Source organism: Chrysochloris asiatica, unplaced genomic scaffold (genome assembly GCF_000296735.1).
Source record: "Chrysochloris asiatica unplaced genomic scaffold, ChrAsi1.0 scaffold00161, whole genome shotgun sequence".
Classification (NCBI taxonomy): Eukaryota; Metazoa; Chordata; class Mammalia; order Afrosoricida; family Chrysochloridae; genus Chrysochloris; species Chrysochloris asiatica.
In genome coordinates, this window is record NW_006408679.1 from 6,162,830 (window position 1) to 6,187,194 (window position 24,365).

Genomic DNA, 24,365 nt, shown 5'->3' on the forward strand with positions numbered 1-24,365 from the left:
GTACCCTAACTTGTAGGATAACCATTATCCAACAAGAATTTCTTGAGTTTTAACTATCCACTGTTGTTACTAGTGCTGTTGTCAGTTCTGACTCATAGTGACCCTGTATAGGTTTCCGAGGAGCAACCAGTGTGTTTGAACTACCAACCTTATGGTTAACAATCCAAAGCTGATCTTTCAGTGCCTCACCAGGACTCCAACTATACAATGGTCATCTCTTAAAGCACTGGAGTAAAAACAGTGAGAAACACTGATAATAGTCTTATTCTCATGGGGCTAAAGTAAGTAATAAAATAGCTTGTTCAAGGAGTTCAAAGGCTGCAAATAGGCTGTCATTTGCATATATAAGACAGTGAGTCAAAAATTAAATGCACTCTAGTTAAAACACCTGTCCACAGCTGATGACAACATTGAGCGTGCACATGATTCTGCTGAATGAGATGAGTGACAGTGGAATATGTGGCAAATCATTTGTAAATCAGCCATGGCTCTGCCTATGAAATAATCCATGACACACTTGGGTTTTGAAAAATTTGTACTAGATGGGCACTGAAACAATTCACAGAAGAGCATAAACAGAAGTGTTTGGACATCTGCAAAAAAAATTTGGACCAATACTCAAAGGAAGGTAAAAGTTTCTTTAAAAAAATTGTTACTGGTGACGAGACAGGGATTCATCACTACTAGATTAGCCTGAAAATAAATGGCAGAGTTTGGAATGAAAACACCTTCAATTGTTGACCAAGAAAAAGTTCAAGTCAATCAGTATCTGGAAAACTGATGCTTAGTTTTCTAGGATTCTCAAGGGTCAGTATTTGAACACTATCAGGAAAAACGAAGAGCTGAAGCCTAAAATTCGGATTAAATGCAGAGGACGGCTATCCAAGGGTACTGTGATCTTGCATGACTATGCACATCCACACACCTCTGTCCACACTATAAACACTCTGCAAAAGCTTCGTTTTGAGGTGCTAAAGCATCCTCCCTATAATTCTAATCTTGCTCCATTGGACTTTTATCTCTAAGATAGCATCTCTTAGATGGAAGATTCACCTCTGTGAATAAGTGAAGACAGTGGTGCATCTGTGGCTTACAGCTCAGCCTAAAACAATTTAAAATAAGGGAATATGAAAACTTGTTGACATATGGACAAAGTGTATTGAAAAGCAAGGAAATTATATTAAAAAATTGATGTATTTGTCTTTTCTAAACATTGAATGAAAGTAAAATTACAGGCTGCTTTTTTTTTTTTTTTTTTTAAAAGGTCCTTCATATATCTCACATCTATTTTCTGTTGCTCTTAAGGTTAGCATTTTAATTGATAGGTAAAAAATGGCCATTAGCTCTGTGAACTAAATCAAGAACTTCCTTTTGCCTCAGGATTTTTGCAATCTTTTCTGAACAATTCTCAACAATTTTCAGTAAAATCTGATTTTCTCCTAGTAGTGTTTTCTGAGCCCTCTTCCAGTTTAAATCACAGTAATGTGTTCACCAAACCCTTTACTTTCCCTTCTGAGTCCAGAGTATAAGTTGTAAATACACCTTTTTTGTTTTGTTATTTCCTGGTTTCCTCATAATATACAGCCCCGACTTACAACACACATACTCAAGTTACAAGGAACTATACAAACCTTGTGTGGGTTTTTTTTTTTTTTGAGGGGGGGTACTTACTATCAGTAATATGTACTATTTATAATGTTGCAGAGTAATCTGATGATGCTATCATCCTCATATGTTCACTTCCATATATTCAGTGTCATAACTTGGTTCTATCCAAAACACTGCAGTATAGATTTAGTTTGGTAAACTAAATCAGGAGATTCCATTGCCTGAAAACATGGACTCACATGCTGATTGCTTTACTAAAGTCAAAAGACAGACTTGGGGCGCTGTGAGATGTTACTGTGAAATACATGTGGAAATGAAAAAACGGGCCATACAGACAAAGGCTCATTCATTTTTAAATTAAAAACACTAACCCCATTCCCAGGAGAAATCCAGATATCTAGAGCCTTTCACAACTGAAATTATTACCACAATGAGCAAAATGCCAATGCCATCTACTTTTCTTTATCATAGGAGTAAATTTTTATGATTTGTGTGTTTTTTAAAAAACGTATGCATAATGTAAGTTTAATATGTTTATATGTGTAATATATTTCCAAGGTAAATGAAGTTTCAATTTATAAAGATACTGATAATAAAAGACAATAATAATGAAAACGAAAAGAAAATGAGGTATTTAAGTCAGATGTACCTCACAATAGAGTAGTTGGAAGGGAACCTTGTTGTAAGTTGGAGGCTACCTGAAGTTAAGTTCAATGAGAGAAGAGGTCCTCCCGTCTAGTTTTATCAGGTGCTGAGACCCTAGCAATATCTGGCACATAACAAATACTCAATAAATGCTTGTTAAATGAAGGGTGATCAGGTATTATAAATTATTCACTACTGACACACTTAAATGTAATTGTTTAGGTCAAGCCATTAAGTTAAATTCAATACATAAATACGGTTTTAAGAGAGCAGATTTTATTTGGAGCATAGCTAATATGGTGTGGCACTGCAGGTTAATGAGCTGCACTTGGACTGCAAAGTTGGTTTGAACCACAAGGTTGTTGGTTCAAGCTCACCAGTTGCTCCGTGGAAACCCTATACAGGTTCGCTGTGAGTTGGAACTGACTCAACGGCACTTAACAACAACAAAAATAGAATTTCTATTAAGAGACATTTAAAAATATATATGATTTGAAATAGTACTTATATGTTGGCGCGAGATTAGAACTGACTGCTATAATCAGACAGATGCTTTCCATCGAAAGTTAATGAAAGACCCACAAATAGGAAAATACGACTCACACAGACTGTAGTTAATGTTCATGTGCAAGTCAAGTGTTGTATGACAAAAGAGAAAGCTGAGATAAGATCGGTTTGAAAGAACTAAGTAGGCCTAAAGAAGGACTAGTGGTGCAACAGTTAAAACACTTGACCGTTATGTTATCTGAAAGGTTAATCATCCACCAGCTGCTCCACAGAACAGAGGTATGTGTGTTTCTGTCAAATTTTTTAGCTTTAGAAACACTATGGGCAGTTCTACTTTGTCCCAGAGGGTAATTATGAGTTGGAACTGACTTGATGCAAATAGGTTGTTTTTTTTTGTTTTTTTTAAAGGAAGGATGCATAGGAATCTTTGGGTGTCACAAGAGGAGCAATGGTGGCCCTGTGGGTTAGGTGTTGTATTGCTAAACTGCAAGATCAGTGGTTCAAACCCACCAGATGCTCCAAAGAAGGAGAAAGATGAGGCCATCTACTCCTGTAAAGTTATATTGTCTCATAAATCCTATACAGGGTGTCTCTATGAGTCAGTATGGACTTGATGGCAGTGGATTTAGTTTTGGTGGGTTGTTGCAAGTGGTTAAGTGCTTGAACACTAACCTAAGGGTTGGTGGGTGGACCCATCCAGGGGTGTTTCAGAAAATAGGCCTGGTGCTCTGCTTCTGAAAGATGACAGGCTGACAACCCTATGGAGCACAGTTCTACTCTGACACATGAGACTTCCAGGAGTCAGAATCCACTTGATATCTGATTTGGGCTTTAAGGAAGGCCAGGAAATGATGAGTAAGATTTCAACAGGTAAAAAGTAAAAAATTAAACCTGCTGCTGGCAAGCTGATTCTGACTCATAATAACCCTATAGGACAGGGTTGAACTGCCCCATATGGTTTCCAAGGCTATAATCTTTTTAGAAGCAGATTACCACATTTCTCTCATGGAGAAAGCTGGTTGATTCAAACCACCAACCTTCCGCTTAGTAGGCAAGTGCTTAACCACTGCACTATCAGGTAGCCTTAGAAAAAGGGTTGTTATTAAGTGCTGTTGAGTTGGTTCAGACTCTTAAAGGCACTGTTTAGGGTTTCTGAGGAGTGACTGGTAAGTTTCAATCTTGTGGTTCAAACTGACCTTGCAGTCCAGTGTTTATTCTACAATGCCACACCAGGACTCCAGGAGGAGGTACACTTGGTTAAAGAACGAGTTGGGTTGAGTAGATGGGCAATGTGGATGGTTATGTGAGAAATCAACATTTAAGTAGCATTATAACGTAGTGTCGCTATGGGTCAGAATCAACTCGACAGCACTTAACAACAACATAATGTACAATGGGAGTTCTGGTGTGGCACAACTGTGGGTTAATACGCTGGACTGCTTTGAACTGAGAGATTGGCAGTTCAAACTCACCAGCTGTTCCTTGGAAACCCTATACAGGGTTGCTATGGGTCGGAATCAGCTCGACAGTGCTTAACAACAACATAATGTACCATGAAAAAGCTATGGGGGTTTTGGCAGTGGTAGAGACAGCCAGGTAGGAAAGGATCTGTGGGGGAGGGATTGAAAACCCACAGAAGCTGCATTCATGGAACACCAGAGCTCTGGATCTAGTATTAAGATGCAGGGTGTCAGTTTTCTGCACATGCAAGTAGAAAAAGCACGATATAGAGAAAAATACCTTAATTTAGGAATTGCTTGAAATGGAACACCCTCTGCAGCCACCCTGCCAGGGTGGAGTTCAGAGAGCAAGGCTACAGCCAGACGGGCACAGGGAACTGGTGCTAAAAGCGGTGCAGTGACATTTGCAAAAAGAGGTGTGGGGGAGTCTACTCATTTTTCCCCTCCTCTTCCCTATCGCACCTTCTTTTCCCAGCCTGGACGCCTTCAGGTGGGTGGGTGCACAGCCCCCCAAAAAAGTGCAGCACCGAGCCCACAGTTTTCCCATGGCACAGAGAGAAAGAGCTTGGCAGCTGCTTGTGACATCAGCCTCGGGGTTGCAGCCCTAAAACTAACTTGTGCAGGACCCTTTACTCTGGCCTATCTAGCAAGAAAAAAGCAGGCCCATCAGGTCTGACAGACAAACCATATGAACAATCTGTAAAACCTGAACATAAAAGGACACAACTATCTCGAGAATTACAATGACCTTCAGAGACAAAAATACTAGACAATCTTTCTCATATTAACTTCTCAATATCTATCTGTACACCTCTACGGTGGTGACTAGAGAAGGGGCCTGAGCGAGTGGACACCCCCACCCACTGCTGGAGGCTTCTACGGTGCACACACACTGTCTGTGTAGCAAGGCAACTGGACAGTTGACCACAGTTTTATTTTTGTTTCAAAGTGGTGGTTTTTGTCTCTGCTTTTGGTCCTTTTGATCACACATTTTTCCTGGAGGTGGGAGCTTTTTCTCCCTACATTACCCAAGTAGAGACAGCAATCATTGCTATATACCCACGCTACAAGCATACCCCATTAACATTCCACCATTAAAACAAGAGCCAATAACAGCTGCTCAGTATTACATGTGAAAAGGGAAGCCTATCTCCTGATATACCCACCAGAAGACACCCAGTAAGCTCAAAAACAAAACAACAAACATCCATTTAAGCATTAAAAAACCCACATAACTACTGGAAATGACAAACAAAACACAACAAAAGATCTCAAAATATGTCCCAAAACAGAAAAGAGTAATTGAGACAAATGAGCTGGAGACAGACACAGGCTCCCCAGAAGAGGAAGAGCAGGTTTTGGATTTGCATGACAAGGAATTCGGAAGAATGATATGGAAACAAATTCAAATGCACAGAAAATGGGTAGAGGAAAACAAGGAAGAAGTCAGGAAAGTATTACAAGAGCAATCAAACAAGATTGACACAGCAATGGAAACAATTCAAAACCTGCAAAAAGAGGTCCAGATGAAAATATTAAAATATCAGAAATGGACAATGCACTAAAAGGGGAAAGGAGCAGAATAGAAGAGATGGAAGCCAGAACTAGCAAGCTGGAAGACAAATCTCCCAATACTGCTAAGATAAAAGAGAAAGCTGAAAAAAAGGATTTAAAAAATCTGAATACTCTTAAGATTCATGCTGGTTAACATGAAGAGGAACAATTTAAGAATTATTGAAATTCCTGAACAGGAAGAATCAGAGAGGTTCACAGTGAGATAGTTGAAGAGCTTCTGGAAGAAAATTTCCCTAACATCTTGAAAGATGAGAAGATAAACATTCAAGAAGCTGAACGTACCCCAGGAAGGATAGATCCCAAAATAAAGTCACCAAGACATATAATAATCAAGCTCTCCAAAATCAAAGACAAGGAGAGAATACTAAAAGCGGCCAGGGAAAAGAGAAGTGTCACTTACAAAGGCAAGCAAATCAGATTAAGCTCTGACTTCTCAGCAGAAACCATGCAGGCAAGAAGGCAATGGGGAGATATATACAAAACCCTAAAAGAGAGAAAGAAAGAAAAAAAACTGCCAACCAAGAATTGTCTATCCAGTAAAACTGTCAGTCAAATACGATGGTGCAATCAAAACATTCCAGGATAAACAGAATCTGAGATTTTGTCAAAACCAATCCAGCACTTCAAAACATCCTAAAGGGAGTTTTTTGGACTGAAAACCAACAAGAACAGACAACAACCAGAGATTGATAAGTGCAGCAACACCACCTGAAACTCAGATGACAGATAACAGAGTCCAGAACAGCACAAAACTACAACAACGAATTCAAAGGAACTGGGAGGTCAACCAAAGATCAAAATAATGTCAATGTCAAAGAAGGGATAAATGTAGGAACAGCAAGCCAGGTGGTGAGGATGTCAGGTAGATTACAGGATACAAGAGATTCTCTTATATGAAGAGAAAAGTTAACAGGATATAAGGTAACACCAAAGAAAGTTAATACTTCACAACTTACCATGAAAATGAACTTCCAAGCAGAACAAGCAAACATAAAAACTAAGAAGAAACTGACAAGAAATAGCACAAAAAACACAAATTCAGCACAAGAAGGCATGCAGAACAAAGGAACAAACAGCACTATCAAAAAATTAACATGATGGCAGCAATTAATTCATACATATTGAAAATTACATTGAATATCAATGGATTGAATGCAGCACCAGTGAAGAGAAAGCGAGTGGTAGATTGGGTAAGAAAACAATACCCTTCAATATGCTGCATAGAAGAGACACAACTTACACACAAAGAAAAAAACAGACTAAAAGTTAAAGGATGAAAAAAAATATATCACGCTAACTGCAACAATAAACAAGCAGGAGTGGCAATTCTAATCTCTGATAAAGAACTTTAAGACAAATACCAGCATAAGAGAAAAAAAGAAGGGCACTATCAAGGACACTATCTCATGATCAAAGGGTCAACTGAGCAAGACGACATAACCATAATAAATGCCTACGCTCCCAGTGAAAGAGCACCAAGACATATGAAGCAAACCTTACTAGAATTGAAGAAATAAATAGATAAACCTACAATTATAGTTGTTGTTGTTGTTGTTGTTAAGTGCCATTGAGTCGGGTCCGACCCATAGCGACCCTGTACAGGGTTTCCGAGGGTGTAAATCTTTACGGGAGTAGAAAGCCTCATCTTTCTCCTGTGGATAGTGGGAGATTTTAATACACCACTTTTGAAAAGGGACTGTTAAGAAACTCAACAAAGTTACAGAGGAACTAAACAGCACAATCAACCAACTTGACCTCATAGACGTGTACAGAGAATTCAACCCAACAACAGCAAAATATACTTTCTTCTTCAGTGCACATGGAACATTCTCCAGAACTGACCATGTGTTAGGTCATAAAGCAAGCCTCCATAAATTTACAGACATAAAAATACTACAAAGTATCTTGTCAGACCACAATGTTATAAACTAGAAATCAACAACAAGAAAACTAAGAAAATAAAATCGAATATGTGAAACTGAACAACACCCTGCTGAAAAGCGACTGGGTGAAAGAAGAAATTAAACGTGAATTCATAAAGTTCCTAGAAACAAACGAGAATGAAATCACAACATACCAAAATCTTTGGGACATGGCGAAAGCAGTGCTGAGAGGACAATTTATTGTGATAAATATGCACATCCCAAAAGAAGAAAGAACCAAAATTAACATATTAACACAGCATCTCCAACAATTAGAAACTGACCAACAGAGGGAACCTACAGTCACCAAAAGAAAAGAAATATTAAAGATAAGAAATAAATGAGATGGAAAACAGAAAAACTATAGACAGAATCAATAGGACAAGAAGTTGATTCTTTGAAAGAATTAATAAAATTGACAAACCATTGGCAAACCTAACAAAAGAAAAGAGGGAGAAGACACATATAACTCGCATTAGAAACCACAGGGGCGATGTCACAACAGAACCAAACGAAATCAAAAGGATAATAACAGAATACTATGAAGAGCTGTACTCCAATACATTCAGTAACGTAGAAGAGATGGATGTATTTTTAGAAAAACACGACCTACCAAAACTTACACAGAGTGAAGTAGAAGAATGAAGGAGACAGGTGAAGACACAGGGAGGTATACATGGGCTGAAAGGGATAGAAGCAAATAGTGATATATATACACAACTTTGGAATAATAGTATTCTGTATGTAGATACATGCACAGAGACAAAGGTTGAATGGGTATGGGAGCAAGAGTAATATGTAACAGTTTGAAAGACGATATTTATACATGAGGATTTACCTTTCCTACAAACACAACTATGAATGTGTTACAGCATATACCAGGCAAAATCATGTAAACAGTCTTAGATATTATCAAACATTTTAAGGTAGAGAGTTGCTGGGGCTGGGGGCTCAGAACCATAATCTCACAGGAGACATCATGGCTAACTGGCATAACACAGTCTACAAAGACCATGTTCTACTTTGGTGAGTAGTGTCTGGGATCTTAAAAGCTCAAAAGAGGACATCTAAGATGTAGCTATTGGTCTCTCCATGTGTGGAAGAAACAAGAGAGATAAGAACTGGGGAGGCTTGGAATCAATTAGTCTAATGGACTAATAGAACTTGTGAGTCAGTCTCCATGACTCAGAGAATAAAACTAGATGGTGCCCCGCTGCCATTATCAATGGCTCTGAAAAGGATCACATTAGAAGGTCCTGAATAAAGTGGGAGAAAAAGTGGAACAGAACTCAAAATTATTAATAAAAAATAAGAATCCAGGTTTACTGGTCAAAAAGAGACTGGAGGAAGCTGCGACTATGGCCCTTGACCACCCTTCGGGTCTGGAAAGGAAGTCACAACTTCCTGAAAAGCAGTTGATAGGTATGTTGTTATTGTTAAGTGCTGTCAAGTAGGTTCACACCCATAGCGACCATGTATAGGGTGAGCTTGAACTGCCAACCTTGAGGTTCAAACTGACTTTGCAGTGCATTAACCCATAGCCCCACACCAGGAGTACAGATACAGGGGCCAAAACACTAGTAAGGTATGCTTGCTATGGATAAGTTGATCATTCGAAATCAAAAGGGCAACATTTCCTAAGAATAAAGTTGAGAAGGGATAGGAAGGTGGGTACAATGGATTTAAGAACCACATGGAGGAAGCAGGATAATTGTTGCATGGCAGTGACTGCAATCACTGGGATGAAACAAAGTGTTTCATCATGTTGAATGTAAAACAGATGATCTTGCCTGGGAACCTTCACTCAATTCACAATAACAAGCTTAAAGAATTATGGGGTTATTGCAAAAATTATGCAGTTAAGCCTCTAGAATACTTATCTTCTTCAGTATGAATTTAATATAAAAAAATCTCATAGGAACTACTGATACTACATTATACCTAAAGCTAATCTGTGGAGTATTCTTATCTTCACTGTACTTAGTCTTCCAAATAGTGTATGCACACAAGGTATCCCTTTTCAGTATTTAAATTGACACTAGAAGAATTGATTCAGTTGAGTTATGTGTTCAAGAATATTGGGGGTTCTGTAGACTGCCATAAGAACAAACATATCTGTGTTGGAAGAAGTACAACCAGAATGCTACTGGAAGCCAGGATGGCCAGACTTTGTCTCTCATACTTCAGACATATTATCAGGAGACACTAGTCTCTGGAGAAGGACATCATGCTAGTAAAGTAGAGGGTTAGAAAGAATGAGGAAGATCTCCATGGCAGTTTGCTTCCGTAACGATTATAGCTCTGGGAACCCTATGGGACAGTTTCACTCATCATCAGCTGCTCCTTGGAAACACTGTACAGGATCGCACTTAACAACAACAACAACAACAGGTTGTTATGAGCTGGAATTGATCAGACAGCAATGTGTGTAGTGTCTTTGTAAGTTAAAAAGTGCCAGCTACATAAAAATAAAACAGTGTACACTGCTATTTTAGGTAAGACATTAAGTATAAAGATGACAATTTTAAGAAATAAAATAATCTAAGCTGAGTTAAGTGTGACAGGACACATATCTGGATAAAAAACAAAATCACTTTTGTTTTCTTGGTTATTTATTTCAATTCCAGTTTGAGGAGAAAAAGAAATCAGGAGAGTTTTGTGAGGAGTGGGTACTATCAAGGAGACAAACAGGTAGATATGCACATTTGTAAGATAGAGCTAGGTATGGGAATTGAAGTAAGGTAAAGGCTGGAGGTACACAACTGCCCAGAGCAAATGGTCCACAGGACTTGAGATGATGCTAGAATTTAATGGGAAGAGTCAACAATGGTTTCTAAAAAATAGCAGGACTGAACTGAATTTAAACTCACTTGTTTAGATCACCACTGCAATCACGTGATCACCACCAACTAGAACAAAGGTTGTTAACTTTTTTGATTAAGGCTAGCTAGCAAGTATTTTAGGTCTTGCAGGCCATGCACACTGCCTCAAACTACTCAACTGTGCCACTGTAGTATGAAAGCAGCTACGGACAGTACCTCTAAGAGTGGGCTTGACTGTGTGCCAATAAAACTGTACTGTGGAGTCTGTGATACTTACGTGTCATGTCAGTTTATATTAACATGATATACCTATCATGATATTGATATATAATCATCTACTTACATATATAGAGCGTCTTTTCTTTAGTTAACAACAGTCAGTCTAGTCAGTCTCTAAGGTTATGAAAGCTGTAAGAGAAATTCTTATTCATACTCTTAACAATGAGATATGAAATGTAAACTATAAAGCAATAGGGGACAACCTATATAGGGACAGTGAGCCTCTCAGGAACACTGAAGAATTAAAGCTTATCTATCAGATTTGGAAAAAAGCTGGATAAGAATCAGAAGTTTCTAATTTACAGTACAGTACAAAGGCATGCATTTGTAGCCAACATGAGGAACATAACATATACCAAGGAAAATTTCATTTAAAATTATGACAAATAGCACAGCAACCTCAAAATAAATATCACAGAAAATAGAAAATGGAGAAAGTACATGCAAAATATTTATTTTAGTTATCTAAGGAAATAACAACAACAACAACAAAGAATATTCAAGTTTCACTAGGCATTAATTAATTCCAACTACATGAAGGGAATCATTTGCCAGGATCAACTAAGAAGCAAAATGACTTTTAATTCCATCTTCATCCCTTTGCTATAAAAAGACACATTTCATCTAAATCTGTACTCAATCCAAGAAATAAGGTACTACTGGACGCATGAACAGCATGCTGAATGATTTATTATTTAGTAACAGTAATCAGGCCACAATACACTTATTTCTTTGTTAAATAGCACTATTACTTATCTGAGAATTTTACATTATAAAGACTTACTCTGTCCAAATCTATAAGTTTCTAGGTTGTTTTTATGACACAATTGTTTAATAGAACAGAAACCAGTTTGTCTCCCCTATCTCCCCTTCCCCAAATGAAAAAAATCTTAAAGGCAGGGACAGAATCTATCTTGTTCATTGATAATATCTGGCAACTTTACAAAGATCAAAAGCTCCTAATTTTTTCTTGGGTATGAAATCTTAGGTTTCTTGTTAAAGAACAATTGGGCTTCTAACTATTTCAAGAATGATAAATATAAACGTCATATAAATAACACAGGTTTATATCAATAACTACACAGAAGAACCTAAACACCTTCATAGAAACTCAATTCAGAAGCACAGGCACACTTGTTATGTTTCAAAGTCACTTTATAATAATCAAAAGTTTATACAGTATAGTCCAGCTGTTCTAAGTCAACAATTCTACTTTACCTTTCCTGGGATGAAGCAACAGAGATTGGAGTCCACATACTTCATAAAAGTCATATTTAAGAGTGATAGTCTTGTTTCAACAGCAGCCAGGATATCTGCATGACGGGCTAAGGAATGGTTTCTCCTTTCAGACTCTCTCCTATAATAAAAAAGGGCAATTCTTAAAGTAGTACTGTGGACTAAAATGTCTTAATGAAACAGTCTTACTTTTATGTGTTAATTTAAAGTCTACAATGGATGTAATCTCAGGATGAATGAAATTCTTGCCAAAGAGTGTAAAATATTTGGGGAAAAGTTTTTTTTTTTTCTTTTCTCTATCAAATCTAATGGCTATTAAAATTCAAGAAAACAGATATATGAAAGAATTGCATATGGATACCTGTATGACAAGAGACCATAAGACTATCTTTTTCATCCAAAAAACCACTCCCTTTAAAATTTTTTTAAAGCTTTATTGAGATATAATTTGCATATAGTAAAATTTGCCCCTTTAAAGTATTTTAAGAAGTCTTTACTTACTCAGAGTTATGCAACCATCATCACTACTTAATTTCAGAATATTTTGATCACCCCACAAAGTAACCTATTAGCAGCCACTCTCCATTTTCCCAGGCCCTGGCAACCACTGATCTAATTTATGTTTCTATGGATTTACCAATTCTGGATGTTGTCAAGTTCCGTCAAGTTGGTTCTGACCCATAGTCACCCTTTATAGAGTTTTTGAGGAGTGGTTGATAGATTTGAACCATCGACCTTTCAGTTCAAACTGACCTTGCGGTTCAGTGCTTATCCTACAGGGCCATACATAAATGGATTTATATAGGGGCCTTTTGTGTAAAGCTTATTTTACTTAGCATAGGTTCATTCACGCTGTAGCATTTATCAAAATTTCATTCCTATTTTACTGACAAATAATATTCCATTGTGTAGAAGTACTACTGTACTTTTTCCATTCATCAGTTGATGAACATATTACTTTTATTTACTTTTTGCCTTTTATGAATCATGCTGCTATGAACATTCATATACTTGTTTTTGTGTGGATGTATGCTTTCATTTCTCTTGGATATATACATAGGCATGAAACTTCTGAGTCATATGAGAATTCTATTTTTAACTTTTGAAGGGACTGTATTAGAAAGTGACCATACCATTTTACAATCCCACCAACAATATACAACAACTCTACTAGTTTCTCCACGTCCTCCCCAACTTTTCAGAACTGTTTGTTAACAGCTCTGTACCATAAGCACCTAAAATATGAATCATAAGGTTAGCAGTCCAAACCTCCTAGATGCTCTAAGGTAGAAATACAAGGCTTTCTGCTCCCGCAAAGATTTACAGCCTCTGAAACCCTACACAGGGTCACTATGAGTTGGAATTGACTGGATGGCACTTAACAATGGAATCTTGATGTGGTGCTGTAGGATAAGCATTGAACTGCTGACTGCAGGGTTGGTGGTTCAATTCCAGCAGCCACTCCTCGGAAGCCCTATAGAGGGTCATTATGAGTCAGAACAGAGTCAAGAGCACTTACCAACAACAATGGGTATAAGAGGAGCCTGAGAGAGGTAGTGGTTAAAGAGCTCAACTGGTAAACAAAAAGTAGGTGGTTTGAACCTACCAGTTCCTCTAAAGGAGAAGGACGTGGCAGTCTGCTTCCGTAAAGATTTACAACCTTAGAAACCCAATGCAGCTGTTCTACTTTGTTCTTATAAGTTTGCTATGAATTGGAACTAACTCAACAGCAGTGGATAGTAGGTGGAAAGTGGTTTTTTTTCCTTGCCCTTTGCTGGATCCTGGCCCACATCTGGCCACGGCAATTAGTGCAGTGTTGGGTTTGTGGGCTTAAGGATCATTGAACTAGTCCATAGACTTAAATTTTTTTTTTTAATTTTAAGTTAGATAAAGGTTTACAGAGAAAATCCATTTTTCATTCAAAAATTCATATACATTTTGTTTCATTTCACTGACTACAATCCCCACAATATAACATCACTTAGCCTACTTCCTCCCTGTGCTTCCATTTCCACTCTTCCTTCTTTAACCCTTCTGAACATTTTTGACTGGGTAAATGCTGCCCTTTTAATATCAAACGGTTGATTATTCTAAGGTGTGTGTACTTCTCAAGTGTTATTGTTCCCCTTGTAAACTTGCTTATTGTTTGGCTGAAAATTGAGCCATGGGGGTGAGATAATTTTAAGACCTGAAGGGTGACTAAGAGCCGTAGTCTCTGAGGTTCCACTAGTCTCTATCCAACCACTAAGCCTGCAGACCATAGACATTTGCCAGAGCTACCAGGAATGTGGAGTGCTGGTGTGGTGCTGTGGGTTAATGCTCCAGACTGCAAAACTGTTTTAACTGCAAGGTCGGCAGTTCAAGTTCACCAGCTGCTCCTCAGAAACCCTATACAGGGTTGCTATGGGTCAGAATCAACTTGGCAGAACTTAACAACAACAACAATCAGGAATGTAGCTCTAGCTCTTTTTTTTTTTTTTTTCAATTGGGAGAATATCAGTTTGCACACATCTATTGTATTTTGTTTCATTGCAATGACTACAATAATCCCATTTTGTTTCATTGCAATGATAATAATCCCCTCCCCTCCGTGTATCATCAGTTTACAGTATTTGCTTCTACTCCGTTTTTTGTTGTTATTGTTTTTTGATGTACACAAAACCATGCAGGAATATATAATTGTTTAAACAGCGAAAGGGCACATTCTGCAAGCCAGCCTCCTGACTACCAGCACTCAGCCTTTCTCTTTCCATGAGTCTGGAGTCCTCAGCTGCTCTATCTCTCCATGTCCTCATCTCTGCCTCCATCTCTGGTGTCACTGCTTCTCTGGTTAGGTCACATAGTTGTTTTTTTAATGTTTTATTGTGAATGATGTGATAGTTTACATGGGAGAACATTAGCTTTACATTCATCCTATTGTATATCATTTCATTGCCATGGTTACAATTCCTTCCATACATCATCAACCAACCAAAGGGTATACCCTGCAAGCCTGCCCCCTAGTCGTCAGCACACAGTCCCTCTCCCTCTCTGAGTCTAAAGTCTCCAGCTGCTCCATCTCTCCATGTCATCATCTCTGCCTCCATCTCTGGCATTACTGCTTCTCTGGGTAGGGTCCTGCACTCTACACTTCTCCCTTGATGGTCCCAGGGACCTCCGTTCCTGGACTGCAAAGTCAATCACTCCCCTCCTTTTGCTACAAAACGTCTACCTTTACATTTCCAACACTCACAATCAGTCCTGATAACAATTATTTACTATGGTATCACAAGAGATCTATCTGCATCTCCTTTCATCAGCCCTGCCCAGACAGATTGGATACTACTCAGTGGAGATTCTACCTTCCTTCACGCCTTATGGATCTACGCTCCCTCTTTTTTTTTTTTAAATCTTGATAAGTAGCTTTTATTGTAGATGTTCTGTGTCCCTTGTTACATAGTATGCTAAAGTAGTTCAGATGAGTGTAATTCTTCACCAGTAACTTTGTCAGAAGTGTCTGCAGGCCAATACCTAGAATGTTGCTCTTCTATTTCAAACTTTCCCTTCATAAATTACAGCACTGGATCATCAGATTTACTTGTGACAAATGTTAATAAAATATAACCATGGGCATAAAAATTAAGAAAAATCACACACACACCAAAAAAAACACCCAAAAAACCCACAAAACAATTCACTTCTAACCTACACAATCCACGTTTTTGCAATGTTTACAACAAAGTGTCAGTGCTAAGTTGTGGCGTATTCTATCGTTTCCTCAGAATGAAAACTTCCCTCTGGTCTTAGTTTGCTCCCATAAATCAAGTGTCAGGAAGCGAAGGGAAAGGAACCACAAGAGAGAAAGGCCATCTGCCCTCAATGCACTAGTGTTCGCCAGCTATCAAAAGCTTCTCCTGGCTCAACTGAATGCACATGGGACTATTGGGAGTTAATACCCAGGGCTGACAAACTACCAAAACTGCAAACAGGGTTGTGTGGGCCCTGTTCACTAGTGAGTGCTAGTCATATGTAATATACAAAGTCCAAGGTTTGTTTTTTTAGTCACAATTTTTCAAGGAATCTCAAAGAATGCTAGTTTGGAAACCCACCTTCAACACTGAATGATTTCCCTCCCTATGTGAGGTCATTTTCAGTTGACTTGGCTTCCTAGGGCAATTGACTTTCAAGTTCAGGTTTAGTTCCTCCTCCATTATCTACCTGTGTCTCCACCTCCTCATGATTCTCTGACACCTCCTGCTGGTCATGTTTTCCTTCTGCTGGGTCACTGGGATGTGATTTGTCACCAGCTTCTAATTCAGTTTCCTTCCCATTTCCTGAATGTGTTGCCTGCTTTGGGTTCAACTGTGGCAAGTCCTTAGCACTCTTCACAACCTCCTGAAGATTATACTTTCTGAACAACATGTAATCTTTCACAATACTCAGGCAACAGACAGCTTTGATGATTTCTACTACCACCGTGTTATTGGTAAGATCCACTTTATTTTCTGAATTGAGGTTGCCTACTATTCCTGCCAATTCTTTGATAACTTCTTCTCTATTCATGTGACTGTTGTTTCGAGATTTATATACAATCTGAAATGTCCCTTTATTTGGTGCTTTAAACCAAGGTTCCAAAAATGTTTCTGCATATTTTTTCATTTCCTCTAAGAAAGCCTTGCACGTGCCCGATGGGTAACATTTGTAGAATAACCCGAGTCATCTTCTTCTTCGTTTTGTACATATCCTGAAGAATGTGCTGCACCAATTTCTCAGGCTCTATCCCAAGTGTTCAGATGAAGACTACATTATTTGCTCCACTCTCCATGGACTGGAATCTTCTTAGCCTCATCTCTGTAGAGGCCCTGATGTCATCAACTTCTTTCTTCAGTGTGGCCTCCACGTCATCGTCTTCTCCCTCATTTCCAGAGAGCTGCTGATTCTTGTCTGTAAACTTTTCCGGCCTGTACAGGTCATTGCTGTATTCGTTGAGCAGGCTGTAGGCCTCCTCCACCCATTTGCGCTCGTTCATGTTGCAAGTGATGAGTATGCCCTATAGTCCAGGCTCTAGCTGCTGGGGCCCGACAGAGGACGCCGAGCCTGCTTGGCCTGCCCGTACACAGCTTTTTTTTTGTGCTTCCTGACAGCAGGCTGCGGCAGCTGCTCGACTGGCGACACCATAGCATGCGGTGAACCACCAAGAGCAAGGAAACCCTAGGCTCCCTCTTGAAAGCTTGTAAGCCACTCACTTCTTGCCTTTGTAGCCCCCCCACCCCCATTTTGGTAGCAAATGTCCAAGTTGCCCATCCCTGTCCTCTCTGTGTATCAAGGGGGTAGGAATGATCCTTTCTGTAAAGATTTGTTCCCTCTTTTGAGCTACTGCATCCATAGGTGTAGGTGAAGTTCAGCAAATTGTATCAGATTACTCTTTTTTTCGTGTTTTTTCTTCTAGTTGAGCTCTGTTCATCCAGCCATTGAAGCCAGGTCAAGTGGGTACTATCTGCAAGTATGGGTGGTTCTTATGCATATGCCATCTCTTCCTATCAGCTGGATGCTTCACTCTCCACTCTAGTCCTCTCTGGGCCGAAGAGTCCCCAGGTCTTGCCACACACTGTTGGCCAACCAGGTCTCCACCTGGGTTCACAGGAGTCTATTGAATGTTGTAGGGCTCAGCTCACAGCTTCATTGCTGTTTTTCCCTCACTTCCCTTTATCGGTGACCAGCATGGTTACCAATCAGAGCGCATGTCTGCTTGTGTGTTCCCACTGAGTCTTAGTCTTGGCAGGTTTGCCCTGAGGGGACCCAACCACTTGCCTTGATGTCTCCTGTGTGAGCAACTTGCTTGTTCTTGTAGTAATCAGTCGGACTAGACAGCTGTTATTGTTTTGTATTTTTCCTGTCAGTCTTTCTTTCAAGAAGTATCTTCTGTTCTTCTAGCCACTCCAGACTGGTCTGCTTGTGCGTTCAAGTGGAAATTTCCCACCTCAGAAGATTCTGGATGGGGTCCAAGAGTCTACCTATGGTCTTATGTAATGCAGAGGCTCCTTCACTGGGCATGTTGCAGCCCCATTTTAGGTACTCCAATCAGTTATAGGCATAAGACGGTAGGTCACATAGTTTTGCCGTGCTATAGGATAAGCCCTAGATTGCTCACCGAAAGTCGATGGTTCAAACCCACCAGGTGCTCTTTGGAAACCTTGTATAATAGGGTCGCTATGAGTCTGAACTGACTCAATAGCACTTAACATCAACTAATAATGCTGAGCATCTTTCATGTGTTTATTAGTCATTTGTGAATCTTTGGAGAATGTTTACTCAAATCCTTTGCTCATTTTTAAACTGGGGATTTATTGTTGAATTGTAAGACCTCTTTTAAAAGTACTTTATCAGACTTATGATTTGCAAACATTTCCTCCCATTCTGAAGTTGTTTTTTCACTTTCTTGATGGTGTCCTCTAAAATACAGAAATTCAAATTCTGACAAAGTCCATTTGTCTTCCCGTCGGCTGACCCACAGATCTTGGGGCGGAAATCTGAAGTCTCTAGCCTGTTTGTTGCCTTATAGATTTGGGACTTGCCAGTTCCATGAACCAACAGAAATCTCAAGTCTGCTTCCTACACTACAGATTTCAGGCTTGCCAGCCCCCGCAACTGACTGAACCAATCTCTTTAAGTAAAAATCTCCCTATAGATATGTATCAAGAAATCCACAGAAAATGAAAATCAAAGATAATTTTCCCAATCTTTCCTACTTAGCAGAGAGAAAAGTGGTTTATGTACCTTGTCAAAGATGGAAAACTTAGGACTCCAAAAAACAAGGCAGTCTTGTTGAGTTCTGGCTTTTGTAGGTTTCATTACACATGCACATACAAACTTCACTGGCTCTATTTCTCTAGAGAATTTTAAGACATTTACTACTATGTTTTCTTCTAAAAGTTTTATAATTTAGCTCTTTAATTTAGATGATCCATTTCAAATGAGTTTTTATAGGTAGAGTGAGGAATGAGTACCATTTATATATGGATATCCAGTTGTCTCTGCACCATTTGTGGAAAACACTATTCTTTCCTTATTGTATTGCCTTGGCACTTTTGTCTATAAAAGAACTGAGTCATGGTGGCACAATGGTTAAGTGTTTCTCTAACTGAAAGTTCAGTGTTTGAACCCACTAGCCACTCTCGCCAGTCCCAAAAGGTCTAGGAAGCCCTATGAGGCAATCTCTCTTTTTATAAGGTCACTGCAAAAGAACCAATTCCATGGCATATAGCATAATGTAAAGGTTTATTTCTGGACTATCAATTCCATTCCACTGATCTATATGTGTCCATCTTTGTACTAGTACCACGTTGTCCTGGTTACTGTAGTTTTGTTGTAAGTTCTGAAAATGAGAAGTGAGTGTTCCCCAACTTTGTTCTTTATGAAGACTGTTTTGGCTATTCTGGATCTCTTGTAGTTCTATATAAATTTTAGGAACAGCCTATCAAAAAATATTATGGTATCTGTAGATCAGTTTGGGGGGTGGAGTCCAGGTGTGATGCTGTAGAATAAGTACTGCACCACAGGGTTGGAGGTTCAATCAAAAACCCATCACTCATTCGTCAGAAACCCTATACACGGTCGCTATGACTTGACTGTACTTAACAACAACAGCCATCTTAACAATATGAAGTTTTCTAACCCATGAACATGGGATGCTGTTTTATTTAAGTTTTAATTATTTTCTATATATTTTGCAATCTCATATTTCTTGTTTTATTTCCTCCTTAGTATTTTACTCTTTTTGTTGCTATTATAAAGGCAATTGTCTTTGTTTTACAGATACTTTGTTGTCAATGTATAAAAACAGAATTGATTTTTGTACAGGTAGTTCCTAGATTATGAACGAATACTATTCCCAAGTCTGTCTTTAAGTCAAATTTGTACATAAATCCAAACAGGTATAGTTGCATAGTATATAGTGTATCTTTCTATGCATAAAACATTAAAGAAACACTTATGGTCACACTAAAACATGTTTAACATAATAATATAATCAATCATTCTTTGTTATCTGAGGGGGATTGGTTCAAGGACCACTCCATCCCCTCGCTCCAATAAAAATCCCATGGATGGTGTACTGGAGCCCTGGTGTGGTGCTGCAGGATAATCACTGGACAGCTAACTTCTTGCGTGGCAGTCAAACTCATCAGTCACTCCTTGAAAATCCTATACAGTCAGAACTGATTCATGAGCACTTAAAAACAAGTATGAGGACTTGTCAGAAAGTAGTACTTCTGCTAGGGCTATAGTTCATATATGCAAGGGTTGATTCCAAACACAGTATGTTTTTAAACATGTCTCTGCCATCAGTGGATGCCTATGTCTGTCTTAAAAGGGTGCTTTCCAAAAAAAAAAAAAAAAAAAAGGTCCTATCAAAACAGTGGCTTCTAAGGAGATCTGCCAGGCCACTTAAATTCAAGTTAGTGAGGTCAGGTCAGAAAGCTATGGTGACTATTTTGGGGGATTCCAAACAGGTAGTAATCTCGACAGATTTTCTTGGAAGTACAAAGGATGGTTAACAGGATGGTATTAGGAAAAAGTTTTAAGAAAATGGGAAACTGCATTGGTGAGAAAAAGGCCAGAAAAGTTGCACCAAGAGATTTTTCTATCTCAACTTACCTGTTCATTCTTTAAAGGTAGCAAGGGCTTTCCTATGACAACAATTTCATTGGGAAGCCTTACCCAATTCACCCTATCACCTTGATTTTGCACCATCAGATTTCCCTGCCCCCAAACTCTAAGAATATTGAAAAGAAACACGATTTGAGTCCCTTGACAATGCCCAAATCGCTCTTTTTGGCATGATGTAAACTGAAGAGTGCAGAATTCTTTGGAGTTAGAGATGGAAACACCCCCTTCAAAAGTGTACAGTCCAGGAAGGAGTCTATGTTGAGAAACGATAGCTTCACATTTTGATATTTTTATTCAGTGAAGATTTCGCATTTTATAGCAGTACTTTTTGACTTATCCTATTTGCTTATAACCCAAGCAAATCCTCCCTTATACTTTAAATCTCTAGATTACTTATATCTATTGCAATATAGATGATATATAAATAGCACTTTGCACTCCCTCTTAGCCTTTGGTTGCTTCGACCACTTAACTTTTATTTCCCCAAATATTGTTAATCCTCAGTTGGTTAACTTCCCAGATGTGGAAACCTCGGATGCGGAGGGCTAACAAAAGAGCAGTAATAATGTCTTGATGCGAGTTCCTAATCAGGGGGCGGCAGAGTGCACACCAGCCAATGCTGCAGGTCAGCATAGCTGGTGAGGAAGCCCTATCCTCTGAGCAGCCAAAGGCCAGTGGTTGGCAGTGGTAGCTGCAGCAGAATGGGGCATGGGGCCACGGACTTCTAAAGCCCACAGCTAGGCTTGGCTGGCTAAAGAGAAGGCTGGCAGAGGAAAGACATGGGGAGGGAAAGTATGAGGGGTAAAGAGAAGGCCACAGGAGTGGAAGATGGGTGGAGTAAACTTCTGGAGGCAGAAGGAGACACCTGGAGGCTCTGGGAGACAGTCACAGAGAGTAGAAAAGTTCTCCCTGCAAAGAGTGGGGGAACCGGCAGTGCAGCAGGAACTGCGGAGCAGGAACAGGAAGAGGAGGAGGAGGTAGTTGTGGAAGTGCTTGGCCACTGAACGAATGCAGCTGTGATTAACCAGGTAGCAACACATCATTTCCTCCCGGATTCAGGGACCAGGAGGGAGAGAAAAGGCTTCACAGGGTTGGTTCGAAACTACAGCTCTCATAACCTAGGGACTGCCTGTATATTGCTCTTGTAATCTGTATCCTTGCTGAATTAATTTACTAACTCTAATAACTAATTAGTGGATTACTTAGGATTTTGTATGCGTGATCATATCATTTGTAAATAGTTTTATATCTTCCTTATCAAAGTAGAAGCATTTTTTGTTGCGGACCATGTAAGACTAGTCAGAGGTTCGAGGCCTTACAGGTCCGAGTGTAACAAATGAGGCCACTGGCAGTTAATGGCAAATTGCTTTCATCTTAATATTCAGTTATATATATTAAATTAATACACGGAGCCTTTGACAATCCACAGATAAATGTGATATTTTCCTAAAGCCTAAGACTAAAAGTTGCAAGGTCAAGCCTTTCTCCAAAAGGATTAACTAAAAACATCTTAGCTACTTCACAGTTCTTTGTTCTACAGACAAAAAACCCATCCTCCCTAATCCTTTTCCAGGTGCAGCCCATTCACCTGGGCATCTCAAGTACACCTGAAAACCTGGCTCAGGAAGCTAAAAGAGCGGGACTCCGCCCAAGCTTTTGTCATTACTCTCACCTTCCCCCAACTTAGCTCAGGGGCTATAGATATGTTAATTAGGCCTGAGAAACCAAGTAGCTGGCCTGGGATTCGAACCCTCGAAGTACATGTAAAGTTACCTGAATGTCTGGAAAAGTACTGATGTTAGCTGTACCTTGCATAAGTCCCTCCCAGCTTAGTGTGAAACTCCTCCCCTAAATAAAAGGAAGGCGCAGAACGAATCCAGGTGCATTACGACTGGCAAGGCATGCGTTTCAGCATGCAGGGTGCACAGTCCAGCCTTGCAACCATACTGCCTGTTTAGCTAAAATGTTCACTATGCAGGATATTACGGCATTCGTGGTTGAGATGTTTGCAATGCAGGATCTGCCTGATGCCAGTCCAGCATTCACTCTGGTTTCGGAGTGTCTCTTTGTCTCTCTCTGTGTATTCTTGATATATTGTAATCGCCGTCAGGTATCCCCTCCTCGTGAACCAAACCCCTATGTCAAGGCGGGTCCCCGACAATTTTTTATATTTTTGCCTAATTTCCTGGGCTAACCTTTCCTGTGTAATGTTGAACAGAAGTGGCGAAGAGTAGAGAAACCACAGTAGAACTCACTTAGTGTGATCTGCTACAAAAACTTGAAAAGCATTTAACATGTTGAACTCCTTGGAAACTGTATACAGGGTCGTTATGGGTCGGAACCGACTTGACGGCACTTAACAACAACAACTACCTAACCAAGGGACAAAGTGGGTAAATCCACCTTCATTGCCAATAGTTCGTAAGGATAAGCAGGACTCCAAGCCCCAAAATGTGGGGATGGATCCAGCCCTCACCTTCCCACATCTCCATTCCTGTTGCCAGCTGTTTAGGTGGCACTCTCTCTGTCTGTTAGTCTAGCCACCTGGGGCAAGGTCTGTGCTCACAAGTTAAAAGGACACCTTCTTTCAGACCAGCTGATCATGCAGCATTTCTCTGAGCCTAGACATCTGGAGCTGGGTCAGAGCTCATAAGTTAAAGGTCATAGCCCTTCAAACTGCCAAACAGGAAGACATCAACCCCTGCTGATTCTCAATGGTCCTCTAGGTTTGCTCATTTGCTGTAGTGACTCACAGAATTCATGGGGAGTCCTGGTGTGGCTCGGTAAGATAAGCACTGGACTGCTAACTACAAGGTTGGCAGTTCAATTCACCAGCTGCTCTTATAAAACCCTATACAGGGTTGCTAATGAGTCTGAAGCAACTTGACAATACCTAACAACTACACCATACCATATTTACAGACTACATCCAAAGGGATATAAATGAAGACACACATGGTGATGTCTGGGAGGGTTCCTGGCACAGAGTTTCCAGGTGTTTGCTGTGTATGGCCACCAACGAGGAGCTCATTTGTACCTCAGAACTCTAGGTTCTTATTAGCCTCCCCACCTGGCCATAATTATATTATGCCTCTTCAAGCTTAGTCAACATTGTGATCCTGAGTGGTCCCTCTTGGTCTATTCAGCCCCCCACTCATTAGACTCAGGTGTATTCTAGCTTTCAGAAACAAAAACCAAAGGTCAAAGTGACTTTTTTTCCAAAGCTTATCACCTCACAAGGAGCCCTGGTAACACGGTGGGTTACGTACTGGACAGCTAACTGCAAAGCCAGCGGTTCAAACTCACCAGCCTCTAAGGGAGAAAGATGAGGCTGTCTGCTCCCATAAAAACTGGCTGTCTCGGAAACCGTAAGGAGCAGTTCTAGTCTGTCAAGTAAGGTCACTATGAGTCAGAACTGACTTGAAGACAGTGGCTATAAGTTATAAATTCATACATGTATACCTTCACTAAAACTTAAATAAGCAACAAACAATATTCCCAACTGTAAATTATTGCCACTGCTAGCCAGGACATACCTTGGAAGTTGTGCTTTAACTTGTTTCTGGCATAGATTATGGTACCTTTCCACTTTCAGAAATCCCTGATTCAACATTCTCTGGCAAACCAAATCCATTCTTTTACATACCTATGGGGAGAGATAAGAA

General features: G+C 39.6%; 1 protein-coding gene and 1 pseudogene across 1 annotated transcript in view; both read right to left on the reverse strand.

The window, feature by feature from the left end:
* The window catches only part of FBXO28 (F-box protein 28), a 55,213-nt gene that overhangs the window by 10,042 nt on the left and 20,806 nt on the right, over positions 1-24,365 (reverse strand). Inside the window, exons 2-3 of the mRNA XM_006871143.1 lie at positions 24,237-24,346; positions 12,037-12,175 (exon numbers count right to left, since the gene is read on the reverse strand). Coding sequence (XP_006871205.1) covers positions 12,037-12,175; positions 24,237-24,346 — 249 coding nt within the window. The remainder of the gene's footprint in view (positions 1-12,036; positions 12,176-24,236; positions 24,347-24,365) is intronic.
* Positions 16,201-17,211, reverse strand: LOC102820822 (annotated as a pseudogene).